We start from the raw sequence: 14,343 nt of genomic DNA, 5'->3' as shown, positions 1-14,343 counted from the left end.
CTGGGGGAGAGGCAGTTGCATCATTAAAAAGTGAATTAATTAATTGGATTGGTTTAGTCTTGGGAAATGCTTATAACATTTCTCACGACCTCACACTCTTCAGTAAGAGCTAGTGTCCAGCTAAAAACCCAAACTAAGCTTGGGCAAATGGCTTTTATTGCTTCCCTGGTGAGATGCGACAAGACTTTAGTGGCAAGAGACTCCGTGCTCCTAAAAGCAGATGTTAACTAGGCCTGATTCACTTGTCGTTCTGGTGTTTTCACTTCCACGTAATCAAATTCCTCGAAGTCTTTATTTTATTTTTTTAATGCAGTGCTGATCTACTCTAATCGGATTTGTGTCAGGCTGGGTGATTCAGGGATTGGTAATGTGATATAAAACCCTTTCAGGCATAGGTTGCTCGTTCAACTTTGCACCAGGCTCTTTTCTACACTGGGAAAGAGCCCGTGTGATGAAGAGTGTTGAACTTTGACTAGGAAGAGCTGGATTCGAAACCCGCCCAAGCCAGAAACCTGGGCTAGGAGGGTAAATGGAAGAAGAAACATTTGTGTCATCCTGAGGAGAGGTAAAGGTAAAGGGACCCCTGACCATTAGGTCCAGTCGTGGCTGACTCTGGGGTTGCAGCGCTCATCTCACTTTATTGGCCAAGGGAGCCGGCGTACAGCTTCCGGGCCATGTGGCCAGCATGACTAAGCCACTTCTGGCGAACCAGAGCAACGCACGGAAACGCCGTTTACCTTCCCGCCAGAGTGGTACCTATTTATCTATTTGCACTTTGACGTGCTTTCGAAATGCTAGGTTGGCAGGAGCAGGGACAGAGCAACGGGAGCTCACCCCGTTGCAGGGATTCGAACCGCCAACCTTTTGATCGGCAAGTCCTAGGCTCTGTGGTTTAACCCACAGCACCACCCACGTCCCTTCTTGCGTAAGAACATAATGTAAAACCTTCTTCTTCTTTTTTAAGAATAATTTTTTATTAACCGACCAATCACATCAAATCAAACCAAATTACATAAATTCCAAATTACACAGCCGAATTTTAAATTTTTGTTGGGGGTACCCATATTTCAAGTTCCGAAGGGGATCCAATCAACTTCTTGCTTCTTGCTGCTGTTTTGATGTCCACAAATCTAACCTTATGATGTTCACAGTACTATCCAGTCTTTTCTTATTGTTTTTCCACATCTCTTCTTGTTATTTTCATATATTTTTCCTTTCTCTTTGTGACCTCTGATAGTCTCCACAAGCTGGTTAGAACAGTTTGTAATCCCGCATGGATATTATTTTTTTTATCCAGTAGCCATATCCAGACGTTTTCCATATAACATCACTTCCATACATCAAAACAGTCTTAGCGTCATTAATCTTCACCAATCTGCCTCCTTTCTCAAAACCTCTGAGGAGATTCACCAGGAATGCAGTCTGACAAGTCCGTTCCTCCTCCCGGCTATAAATCCTTTGGCAAGATGGCGACTCCGAATTAATTGCTGCGCCATTCCAAAAGCTCTTATTGCTTCTCGATCTCCATAAAGCATACTTTTGGTTAAAGTTTATCTCCACACAGACCTTAATCATCCTGCTTGGGTCAGTTCAACTGACGATTCTAATGAGGAGGGGTTCTTGTAAATCACATAGAAGGAAAGTAAAAAAGGTCCCCGTCCCCCCCAATTCAGTCCCGTTGTCAACATACCCAGCCTTTGGTGTATCTTCATCATAAAATATTCCTGTTTCTCCATCCTGTCGTCTTCTTTCACAGAGGTCACTTAAATTAGCAGACTTCACTCCCCTTCTTCACTTGAAATATGTGCATTTGCTTCTTTTGTAATTAATTATTCCAAATTGCTGCAACTAGTGCACGATCAGAGACAGCGTCCAGGAGAGCCGAGGTCCACATGGGGGCATTCTGCCTAGGGCCCTCACCCCCTTCTTTCGAATTAGGGGGTGATTTATGGGCACAGCAGGCAAGGGCAGTGTTCCCCATTTCCTTGGGGCAACGAGGAAGGCTGCCTACTCCCATAACAGCCTCTTAATTACCCCGTGTAGGTCGGAGAGATGGTATTGTCGGCTATCTTCCAATGCGCCCCTAGTGGCCCCCCCGAACCACCGACCTTCTGATTGGCAAGTGCTAGGCTCTGTGGTTTAACCCACAGCACCACCCGTGTCCCTTGCAGGAGGGTTAGGATAAAATAAAAATGGATGGATTGTGGCATTGATTGAAAAGCCATTGGGAGCCCATGAGAGTTGATCTTGTTATTGGGTCACCTCTTACTTATGACCATGACCTAGTCAGAAGAAGGGGATTGGTTGAAGTAGCTAGTATAAGCAAAGGACCAGCAGAGCCAATTATATCAGCCATGCTGAATGCCTCTTTAGCATTTTTCTGGGAAACAAGGGACAGTCATTGTAGCACAACCACAGGTTTGTAGATCAATGATAGAAGACACCTTGTTTTTATTGACATCAGGAATGACGAACCTGTAGCCTTCTGATGCTAGGCTACAACTCCCATCATCCCTGACTGTCACCCCTAATGGCTAGGTCTGAAGGAGTTGGGAGTCTGGCAACATGGAGGACTCCAGGTTCCCAACCCCTAATTTTGATGTGTTCAGGTATCTGTTTAACATAAGGTTAAAAATGCAGTGTTCTTTGTGCCAGTGTGACGCTTTTTCTGTCCTTGAGCACAGCTCTCAGGTTTGCAAATATCTGTTGCCCTGACCATTTCCTGAAATGATGTCCCTTTTCGGTCATGCTCCTCCTGGCCTAGGTCACCTCGACACAAATAGAACAACGGCCAATCGACGTTTTGTGTCCATTTTAAATGCAGAATGCAGATGCTGTTGGCCCAGCTGCCTTTCATCTGATGTGGAATAGCTTGACTGTTATCAGGAGTTCACAAAACAGCAATTTGTCCCTGACATTTGAAAGCCACAAAGAGGTTTGCTTCTTCCTTCCTCCACCTGCCCTCCCACATCTGAAATATAACCAAGAACAAGAGGCTGTTCTTTCAGAGCCTTTCATTTCTTGGGAAATTATGTGAACCGCTGAGCTAAGAATAAACTTCACAAGGGCATCATTGGTAACATTTATCATCAGTAATATTTATGCTGCCTATTTTTTTAGCAGAGTCCCCTCTGGTGAAGCTGAGGACCTTAGAGACTATTTGTTGCTAACTAGGCACAGCAGCATTTTCTGCCTGCACGCTTTTGCAAAGTGGTGGCTTACCCAACCGTACGCCTTGCCTAGAGTGTGAAAGAGTTTCATTAGTTAGGTGGCCATTGTGCAAGAGTTCACGCGTAGTAGGGGAAAAGCTACCGGCTCCAGTGGTTGATAATGTAAAAGATGGAGAACAACTCTCAATGCAAACCTGAAACCTGTTTACACCCCACCTCATCCCACTCCTGGATATTTTCAAACAGGCATTTAAAATTGTACAGCAGGTGTAAAGAACTCTCTGGGTTCCCGGAATTTGTTGGACTCTAACTCCCATCAGGCCCCACCAGCGTGGCCGATGGGATTTATAGTCTGTTAACATTTGAAGGGCCACAGATTCCCTTGGGCCTTGGCTTCTACTTGTGACAGAGAATCTGAGAATGTGATGTGGTCTTGGAAGAATATATTATGCTGTAATTTTTTATGCTGGATGACTAGTTTTAATAATACACAGTTGCTTTACTGAGAAGTTTCCCCCCCAATGTCACCTATTGTATTTTATTAATGGTATTTTGTGTGAAAGGCCTTGCAGCCAAAGCAAGTGTACCTGTTTTCATCAGAAGTGATGTCAAAACACAAGAGGAGCCCTGCTGGATCAGACCAGAGGGGTATCTGGTCCACCATTTTGTTTTCTTGGTGCCCCATCAGATGCCTGCAGGAAACTTGTAAGCAGTAGCCATCTCCCACTTGTTAGAAGGAGATGCTTCAGTGAGTGAAAATAGTACAATGGAAAGTGCCTCCCCACACACTCCATTCAGCATTGGAGACACTGCTCCAAGTTCTTCCACCCTGTGAGGTCTGGCACATGTCTACTAGAAGCAGGGCCTTTTCAGTTGTGGTGCCAGCATTGTGAAATAGTTGTCATTGCTTAGGTAAACCCACCAGACACAGATACTTCAGGATAGGAGGAAAAACCTTGCTTTCTTTTATTTTTTAATAAAAATAAAGCTTAAAGTTGAGCTGATGTTGTTTCTATGGTTGGATTTTGATTCTCTTGTTCAATAGTTTGCTGGATTTGTTTAATTTGTTTTGCCGCTCCCTCCCACTTTTTTGTTTTTATTAATCTTGCTTGTCTTTACCGATGAGATATTGCTGGCTGGACAGACAAAGTATAACAGGATATAAAATTTGGAAATAAATAAGACTGCCAAATATTTAAAAGTTGGTGACACCCCCTGCCTTCTCCCTGTTTTTGAATCAAAGGGCCATGTAGGGCAGGTGCATTTTTCTACTTGAGCACCAACCAGAAGCAACTGCTCCTTATCTCAATGAGGTGCAAATTATCACTGAAATAGAGCTAATTAGGGAAATTGCTGTTGTGACCAAGGAAATCCTCAGACTGTCAATTAAGCCTGTTGGAGATTAGGTTTCAGGTTAGTTCTGTTCACTAATAAGCTGAAAGGGATAAAGTATGCAGATAGCAAGAAACCTCTAAGTCATTGGAAGAGGATTGCTAGACAGAATCTGGTTGGGAAATATAATTGAACAGATGGGCTGGGAATCAAAGGACCATGGAACCAATTCCATGCCCCCGTCCCCAAGTGGGTTTGGACATTTTTTCAAGTGATGTTTGCTAACGAAGGAAGTTTGTAAAATCAGTTTTCAGCATGGCATCAGACAGGAGAGAAGGGAGTCAGGCAGAGCTAGTACCATTCTCCCATCCCCCATACACCTAAATTAGCTGATTAGTCTCTGACTTACTCCTGGTACTTCCTTAGACAGAACTCAAGGAAACTCAATTTAATGCTGTAATCCTGTACACATGTACCTAGGAGTAACCCCAATTAAATTCTGTGGTGCTTACTTACTTGTGTAGTATGGTGCTCTGAATCTTTTCAACCCAATTCAGACATTGCACCAACCATAGTTGAGAATCCAAACCATGGCTGGGGCATCCAAACACACAGGCAAACTATGGTTTAGTGCTGCTGATCTGTTTTCTTTTTCTGTCTTGCTCAGCAGTCTAGGTGAACAGCAGTTTTCTCTATGGTTTGTACATTCAGATATCACAGAAACCATAGTTGGCGTAATCCATTTTGCAGTCCTTCAGTCCATGGTTTCTGATTCAGCTTTGCCAGTCAGTCACAATCAATGGTTTGTCAAATCAGGTGTCATTTTTCTTAGCCATGGTTTGGTATAATGGACTGAATCGAGCTTCCAAAGTACTGGGTAAACGATAAGGAGAATAACAAGGCCATTATAAAATCTAAAGAGAAGCCCAAGGTCATGTAATAGAAAAGGTTGTTATGAAAATACAAACGAGTTCCAGATGGTTTTTTTAAAAAAGCAACAGGAGCTGCAGGGAGTCAAAAACTACAAAAGGTTAATCATTTTTAAAATGGAGATTAAGAGATAGCAAGGGTTCTGGCAGCTGATCTTAGCTGGGAAAGCTCAGCTCTGCTTCTGCTGTGATCTAGTTGAGAGATTTTTTTCTGTAGCATGGAACTAAGGTGGCCCTGTTTATTCAAATGTGTTGGTGATGGCCTGGCATCTGTGGAGGCATTTATTGTAAACATTGCTGTACCACCGTCTCATCAGATCAGATTTCAGGGTGACGTACAACAGGTGTAGATGATGAACGACTTATATCTGTAACAAATTAACAAGCATTATAAATGGCAGCAGATAAAATGGGTAAGTCCAGCTGGGAAAAAATTGGTGAGGTCTGCAAATGCAAATTCAGGCATCAATTCAAACCTCACCAAATCGTAAGGCTAGCATTCTGAAAACTCACTCCAAACCATGTGTTCAGCCAGCCATTTCTCAATCATGGTTTGTCCAATTGGACATAACGACAAGCCGTAGTTCAGTTTCCCTGAACTACAGTTTGCCACAATGTCTGGATTTTGCTTCTAAGATCAGGAACAGCCCTTAGGCTCATTTCTCATCTCATTCCTTCACTTCATTCACAACAGAGGAAGAGGAAAAGTTGCTGTTTCAGGTTCAGAGCAGTGTCCTTCACTTCATAATTCAGCTGTCTCATTTGATATTTGTGAAGATGCCACTGAAGAGTAAATAGAAGGCTCAGCCATAGTTCATTTTTTATTAAAAGTGACAGGGATCAACTCCTTTCTAATTATAGCTCCACACTAATCCCTAAGTGACTTTTAAGTTATTCTATACTTTTGTTTCTTTACAAGCATTTTTTACTGTTCTGTTGGCACTCTTTCTACGTTACCAAAAGTACTTAGCCACTATATAACTGCTGTTTGGCTGGCAAACACAATACCCTTCGAGAAATGGCTTTTAGAAGGGTGGGAAATAATTGGCTCTCATGAGGACTGAGACGTTTATGCCTTGCCGAGCCATTTTAAAAATGCATTGCTGATTGAATCATCATTTCTCAAGCTTGGAGAATTGTAGCACAGCACTAACAAGGCCTCCTCTGGGCTATCCTGTCCCATTTGGATCCGTTGCAATTCTTGGAGAATGATGACCATTTAAGGTTGAGGTGAGGAAGGTTCCAGAAGACCATTGTGTAGGGCAGGGAGGAAGAGCCTGCAGGTATATAACCTGGAAAAGAGGAGAGAGAGAGGAGAGATGATAGCCATCTTCAAATATCTAAAGGGCTGCCACATGGAGGATGGAGCAAGCTTGTTTTCTCCTGCTCTGGAGGGTAGGACCCAAATCATTGAATTCAAGTGACAAGAAAAGAGATTCTGATGAAGCACCAGGAAGAACTTTCTTAAAGTAAGAGCTGTTTGACAGTGGAGCAGACTCCCTTGGAATGTGTTGGACTCTCCTCCTTTGAGGTTTTTAAACAGAGGTCGAATAGCCGTCTGTCATGGATGCTTTAGTTGATATTCCTGCATAGAAGGTGGTTGGACTAGATGGCCCTTTAGACCAGTGGTTCTCAACCTGTGGGTCCCCAGATGTTGGTGGACTACAACTCCCATCATCCCTGAGCTCTGGCCTTGCTAGCTAGGGGTGATGGGAGTTGTAGTCCAACAACAACTGGGGACCCACAGGTTGAGAAAGGCTGCTTTAGACCCTTCCCACTGTACGGTTCTATGTTGAAGGACTCCAACTGGGAACTGCAGAGAAAAGGGGAAATCAGCCATAAAAATAAAATACTTCTCTTTCTCTGCCTCCCCTGCTTTTCTGCCAATGGGAGTCTCCTGCTCAGGGGCTGCTTCTGGATCCAACCCAATTTGTATGCAATATTTGCAAGATAAAGTGTAAAATAAGATCTAGCCCTGCCTTCCCCAGTTTGGTACCCTCCAGATGTTAGTGAAGGACAACTTCCAGCAGGCCCAGCAACAATGGGCAAGGATGGTTGGTGTTGTAGTCTGGCAACATCAGGCAACAGCTTGATGCAGCTTCAGTGGTTCTCCATCATCCTTGACCACTGGTCATGCTGGCTAGGAATGATGGGAGTTGTAGTCCAACAACATCTGAGGACCCACAGGTTGAGAAACACTGATCTAACCCATCGTGTTTGGGCTGTGTCTCGAAATCTCCCTGAACCTCCTGTCTCTCTCTCTCCTTTCATACTAGGTTCAAGAAGTTACATCAGAACAACCCATATTGTGACGGTCCAGATTTTGCCAGACTACAGCTGGCATCGTCCCTGGCCATTTGCCATGCTGGCTGGGGCTGGTGGAGGTTGTCGTTCAATAACCCCTGGATAGCCACAAGTTCACCACGACTGCCCCATGGCGATATTCTTCCTGGCAGCTTCTGTTCCCTTGTGCCCAATTTGGCTGGCATTCAGCTATCTCATTACAGGCCGTTTGGCACGTCACATTTATTTATAATGTCCCCAACCTTGTTTCGTGTTTTTGCAGCGTGTCTTCTGGATTTGAAGGGATGAAGGAGCAGGAAATCTGCAACAAAATCATGGCCCAGATGCTGGAGAACTACACCGCCTTGTTCGAATGGGAACACCCGAGAAAGGAGAATGAAAAGCGCCCATGTGAAGATCTAGCAAAAATTATACTAGTGAAAGTGAGCGCCTGTATTAAGATTGTTTTGCATCCCTCTCTCCTTTTTTTGGGGGGGGGGGGTTCAAGTAATTGCACATGGTATCAAAGTAGTATCTTGGCAGGTGACATGGTAAAGTTTGCAATGAGCTCTGTGGGAGTTTCTCTTTTGATGGGAGGCTGTTCATCCTCTCCCCACCTCCAACTTCCAGTTGGAGAGCCAGTGTAGTGTAGTGGTTAAGAGCAGTTGATTCGTAATCTGGTGAACCGGGTTCGCGTCCCCGCTCCTCTACATGCAGCTGCTGGGTGACCTTGGGCCAGTCACACTTCTTTGAAGTCTCTCAGCCCCACTCACCTCACAGAGTGTTTGTTGTGGGGGAGGAAGGGAAAGGAGAATGTTAGCCGCTTTGAGACTCCTTAGGGTAGTGATAAAGCGGAATATCAGATCCAAACTCCTCCTCCTCCTCCTCCCCCTCCTCCTCCTCCTCCTCTTCTTCTTCTTCTTCTTCTTCCATGACTTTGGTCCAGGCTGCAGGTAACTTTCCTCCACTGTGGTTTGGATTCATCCAAATGTTGCCATGGGGGAGGCTATGGTCAACAGTGGAAGGGTTAGCAGTGGAGAGGAGGGCCTCAGCCCCATACCTGCTAGAGACATTTACCCACTCACGTCACCCACCTCTTGGCTCCGCCTTCTTTTCTCCTTGCAAGGAGAAAATAATACCAGTCTCTGTATAGTTTTCCCCTCTGTGGGAAGAAAAGCAAACAGGGGTGAAATTCTGAGCAGGCAAGCAGCCTGGAGGTAAAAGATAGCAGTGTCCCATGGTAGTTTTTTTTTCTCCCATTAGGAAAAGGAATGTTGTGCTCAAAGTGTGACATGTGGTTTAGATTTCCCCACCCCCAGTTTCAATACTGTAGTTTTGATTTTAATATGCTTCGGTTGCCTGTTGAGAACGCCAAAGCCAGAGTGTGTATAATGGATCGTGTTAAATTTTCATCATACCTCTTCTTTTCCAGTCCTTCGAGACATACTGTTTAGACCTTTTGCTGTCAGCTGTCATTACATCCTGTAACGCAATGCCATCCTTTGGCAGCAAGCCCCAGCCCCGTTAACCAGGAAAACCCGATAGGAGAAGATTACCGCTTCTGTGACCTTTGCCATCCCAGCTCACAACCCCTGGAACTCTGCGTCTCCTCCTTGAGCTTGCAAGACTCTCGAAGCCTTTCGCTTTAGGCATATTAAGATTTTCATACACTGTTAAATTCCTTTTCTCCTTTAACGCTCGCTAAATACTGGCTTGGGTGTGGTGCTAATCCAGCAAAATGCTAATACTTACTGACTGTTTATTTCCGAACGAAACCCTGTAACATTCATACTGAGCTGAAATGTTTTGAGAGAGATGGGGGACCTGTGGCCTTCTCCCCTGTCATCTATGACTGCTGGCCATGCTGGCTGGGGGAGAGGGGGGCTGGAGCCTCACAGGTGCCTCATCCCTGCATTTGGAGATGCTCCTCTAAGTGTAAGAGCTGTTCAGCAGTTGAACAGACTGCCGGGGGGGGGGGGATGCTGGCCTCTCCTCTGGAAGCATTTAAGCAGAGATTGGATGAACATCTGCCAGGCAGGCCTACACTGCAATTTTTGCACTGCTGTCAGGGACTGGCTGGATGAAGAGGAATGGTGGGAAGCACCCACCAGCTGGGGAACAAACCCTAGAGGAGGAAGCCTCAGAGCCAGGCGATTGGTGGTGGGACACTGAGGAGAGGACAGAGGGAGAAGGGGCTTGATACTGAAGGGGCAACAGGGTTTAGTGAGCAGGAAGAGCCGGTGGCAAGGAGCAGTTCAGACTCAGAGGCTGATGCAGAAGAGGAGGAGTCAAGAGACTGCTGAAAAATTCCGGGAGTCTCCCTCTCCTGCTGCAACAAACTCCCCTAGCCCTATTCTCTGAAGAACGCACAACCAGAGGTACACAGGCGTAGTTTTGAGACTGCTTGAGCAACATCCAGAGGTGGAGTCTTAGAGCAGTGCAGAGGGAGGGGAAACCCTCAGGCCTGGCAACTCCTGTATAGTTGTGTCCCTGTAGGGACGTGGGTGGCACTGTGGTCTAAACCACTGAGCCTCTTGGCTCAGTCAGAAGGTTGGCGGTTCAAATCCCCGCAACGGGGTGAGCTCCCATTGCTCTGTCTCAGCTTCTGCCAACCTAGCAGTACGAGAGCATACCAGTGCAAGTAGATAAATAGGTACCGCTGTGGTGGGAAGGTAAACTGTGTTTCTGTGTGCTCTGGCACTCGTCACGGTGTCCTGTTGTGCCAGAAGTGGTTTAGTTATGCTGGCCACATTACCAGGAAAGCGGTCTGTGGACAAACGCCGGCTCCCTTGGCCTGAAAGTGAGATGAGTGCCGTAACCCCATAGTCGTCTTTGACTGGACTTAACTGTCCAGGGGTCCTTTACCTTTTTTACCTATAGGGGCAAGGCTTGCTGGGAAGTGTTGCCGTTTCCTTGAACAAAGGGTTAACCACACCAACAAACTCTGCTTCTTGCGTGCTGACCTGCGTCTGGCTCCAGCCCTGACAACTGAGCAGGGAATTGAACTGCATGATCTCTAGGGTAACTTCCTTAACTCTGTGATCCTGTGATCCACTCTTTGTGTCAAGCACCTCTGCTGTTGCACTGTCAATGTAAAGTAATTATCCTCTGCTATACCAGAGTTCATGCCAGCAGTAAAGCCATAAATGCAGGCAGTATACTTGTAAGTAAAGCATGTGAAGGCACTGCCAACAAAATCTTAATTGTTTTCCTTGATTACTGTTTCCTCTCCAAAAGAACATTTTCTTCCCATAGGGCCTATATCTGTTTATACTTCATGGAGCAGATGGGTATTTTTACCAAGGGATCAGTGGGGTGGAAATAGGATAAGGCAACAAAACATTGTTAAATAAGGAGTGATGGGGAGAGCTGTCCAATCCCTTGCAGGTGAAAGTTTACCAACGTCTTCATCCTTTACCTTTGATATCCTTTTTAGCTGCCAGGGAAGGGGCGGAATCGTCTGCCACATCTATCGTGCATGAGTCAACCAGAGTCATCACTTGGACATCTCTTTCGAAGGATGACGAATCTTTAAATAGCCCTTCCCACAACAAGTGCATAATATCTTTCTCTGTCTGTATGAGTCAAGAGAGTTTACTTTGATACTCCTGCTCAGTTCTAACATCACTGCCCAAGCTGTGAAGTGGCTAAGACACAACCATAGGTTAGAACTATACAGCGGAACCTTGGTTGTCAAACGTAATCTGTTCCGGAAGACCGTTTGACTTCCGAAATGTTCGACAACCGAGGTGCAATTGCCAGTCGGCAAAATCCGTTGGGAAAATGGAGAAATGCGCCTCAGAAGGCTTTCGACTTCCGAGGCACGTTCGAAAACAAGCATTCACTTCCGGGTTGTCAGTGTTCAAAAACCGAAACGCTCGACTTCCGAAGCATTCGACAACTGAGGTTCCACTGTAGCCTGAGCTTCTACATGTACAGTGGTACCTTGGGTTACATACACTTCAGGTTACATACATTTCAGGTTACGGACTCCGCTAACCCAGAAATATTACCTCGGGTTAAGAACTTTGTTTCAGGATGAGAACAGAAATCATGCAGCGGCAGCGCAGCGGCAGCAGGAGGCCCCATTAGCTAAAGTGGTGCTTCAGGTTAAGAACAGTTTCAGCTTAAGAACAGACCCCCGGAACGAATTAAGTTCTTAACCCGAGGTACCACTGTATAGAAAACAAACCTTGGTTTGGCTCTGCTTACGTGTTTTTGTTTTTCAGTCCTTTGAGCTCTTAGCTTCATAACTTCGCTCCCAGCAATGTGGTGCAACAGTCTATGGAAGATATCTCATAAATTAAATAGAGCTCGAATGGCTGTTTTTTCAGTGTAATGGCATGACTTTATTTCTCATACAGCTATTGAGGTACATGGTCACTCAGTGTCAACAGTATGTGCAAATATCCGACTTATTTAAGACTATATAGAAACCATGGTCTGAAAAATTATGGAGTTCACAGCTCGAGAATACTTTCATTTTTATAAATCTTTATTATTTGCAAAGGGAATCTTTGGATGAGGTAATTATCACTTTGGACCTGCGCTGTATCTTTGTACTTTTGCCCTTCCGTGGAATCATGGAATTGGAGAGTTGGAAGGGACATTGAGGGCCATCTAATCCAATACAGGATTCTCAACTAAGGCATCCATGACCGATGGCCATCTGACCTCTGCTTAAAAACCTCCAAGGAAGGGGAGTCCACCACTTCTCATGGGAGTCTGTTCCAGTGTCGAACAGCTCTTGCTGTCTGAAAGTTCTTCCTGATGTTTAGTCAGAATCTCCTTTCTTGTAACTTGAACCCATGGTTCAGGCCCCAGCCTCCAGAGCAGGAGAAAAAAGGCCTCCATTTGACAGATATTTGAAGATGCCTGTCATATCTCCTCTCCACCTCCCTCTTTTCCAGGCTAAACATACTCAACTCCCTCAACCATTCCTCATAAAGCTTGGTTTCCAGAACCTTGATCATCTTGGTCGCCCTCCTCAGCACACATTCCAGCTTGTCCACATCCTTCTTAAATTGTGGTGCCCAGAACTGGACACAGTACTCCAGGTGTGGTCTGAACCAAGGCAGAAAGTATAGAGCAATACGCCTTTTGATATATATTTTTAGCCCCATCCCCCCTTTCGTTACGCTTGCACTTTTAGCAAATCCAGGTTTATTTATTTTTTTTAAAAAAATGATAACATAAAGGAGAAGATGTAAGCACTTAGATTCAAAACATGTGATACAAAACAAAGTTGTTTTTCAGATCGCATGAACAAAGCCATGCTTAGAAATAGCATGCTGTTCCTAATTTCACACTCCAACCCCCCCCCCCAACACACACACCCTTTTTTTTGTTAACTGTGTGTAATGTCTCATTCTAGGAGGCTGGCTGCAAGCAGACACCATCACTCATTCAGACAAGTGTGGACAGAGAACTGCCAAAGCTGAGTCCAAGGCACAAGGTACAGAAAAATTGGTGTGTTCGCCATCATACTTTCCTATTGCTGCATTTGCTTTGAACTGCATTTCTTCTTTTCGCTTGTTTCCATCTTTCAGGATTGGGAGCTGTGCTTTTGAACTAATTCCAAGGGGATTGGGGCCGCTGGGACTAGCGGCACTAGCCCTATTGAGGTTTTGTGTTTTATACAGTGGCACCTCGGGTTAAGAACTTAATTTGTTCTGGAGGTCCATTCATAACTTGAAACTGTTCTTAACCTGAGATACCACTTTAGCTAATGGGGCCTCCTGCTGCCGCTGCGCTGCCACTGCACAATTTCTGTTCTCATCCTAAAGCAAAGTTCTTAACCCGAGGTGCTATTTCTGTTTTTTGTTTTTTTTTTAATAATATTTTATTAGGATTTTTTCAAAAAATTAACAACCAACAAAAGTCAACAAAAATCACAAAAAACAGACAACAAACATCAAAAATCCAAACAGAAAAACAGAAAAAAGAAAAATGCAAAAGAAAAAAATTAGCATAAAAAAGAACACTCTTTCATATTGGTAACTTTCAAAACCTTATTCTCTTTACTTCCACCCGCCTTCCCTTCTTGTATTCTACTTTAAAAATTAGTTCAGCAAGATCATTCATTATTTATTTTAAACCGTTATCCCTCCCTTTATAGTCTTATTTATCTTAATCGCTAGAAACCCCTTCATTTCGTTTTCAGAGCCCTCAGCATTCATAAATTTTACAGTATTTTTGTAGATAGACTTTAAACTTCTTCCAATCCTCTTCCACCTGCTCCTCTCCTTGATCTCGGATTCTGCCGGTCATTTCTGCCAGTTCCATATAGTCTATTACTTGCATCTGCCATTCTTCCAAGGTGGGTAGATCTTGCGCCTGCCAGATGTTGTGGATTACAGCTCCACTAGCTGGAGCTAGTCAGTCTACACTAATTGGCAGTGGCTCTCCAGGTTTCAGATGGAAGTCTTTCCCAGTCTTACCTGGAGATGCCAAGGACCGGACCAGAGACCTTTCTGCATGCAAAGCACACTCTTCACCGCTGAGCAACCCACCTTTTACAGTGGTACCTCGGGTTAAGAACTTAATTCATTCTGGAGGTCCGTTCTTAACCTGAAACTGTTCTTAACCTGAGGTACCACTTTAGCTAATGGGGCCTCCTGCTGCCACTG

General features: G+C 44.7%; 1 protein-coding gene across 4 annotated transcripts in view; it reads left to right on the top strand.

The window, feature by feature from the left end:
- Positions 1–14,343, top strand: part of FAM13A (family with sequence similarity 13 member A) — a 156,014-nt gene that overhangs the window by 23,424 nt on the left and 118,247 nt on the right. For 3 of the 4 annotated variants that reach the window (XM_028743572.2, XM_028743573.2, XM_028743571.2), the window contains 2 exons: positions 7,998–8,157; positions 13,089–13,169. In XM_028743572.2, the coding sequence (XP_028599405.2) occupies positions 7,998–8,157; positions 13,089–13,169 (241 nt within the window). The remainder of the gene's footprint in view (positions 1–7,997; positions 8,158–13,088; positions 13,170–14,343) is intronic. The other variant, XM_077933831.1, reaches the window with a different exon arrangement.

The sequence above is a fragment of the Podarcis muralis genome, chromosome 9, assembly GCF_964188315.1.
Source record: "Podarcis muralis chromosome 9, rPodMur119.hap1.1, whole genome shotgun sequence".
NCBI lineage: Eukaryota > Metazoa > Chordata > Lepidosauria > Squamata > Lacertidae > Podarcis > Podarcis muralis.
Note: the sequence above shows the minus strand (reverse complement) of the source record. Positions and strands in the feature narration are given on the sequence as shown.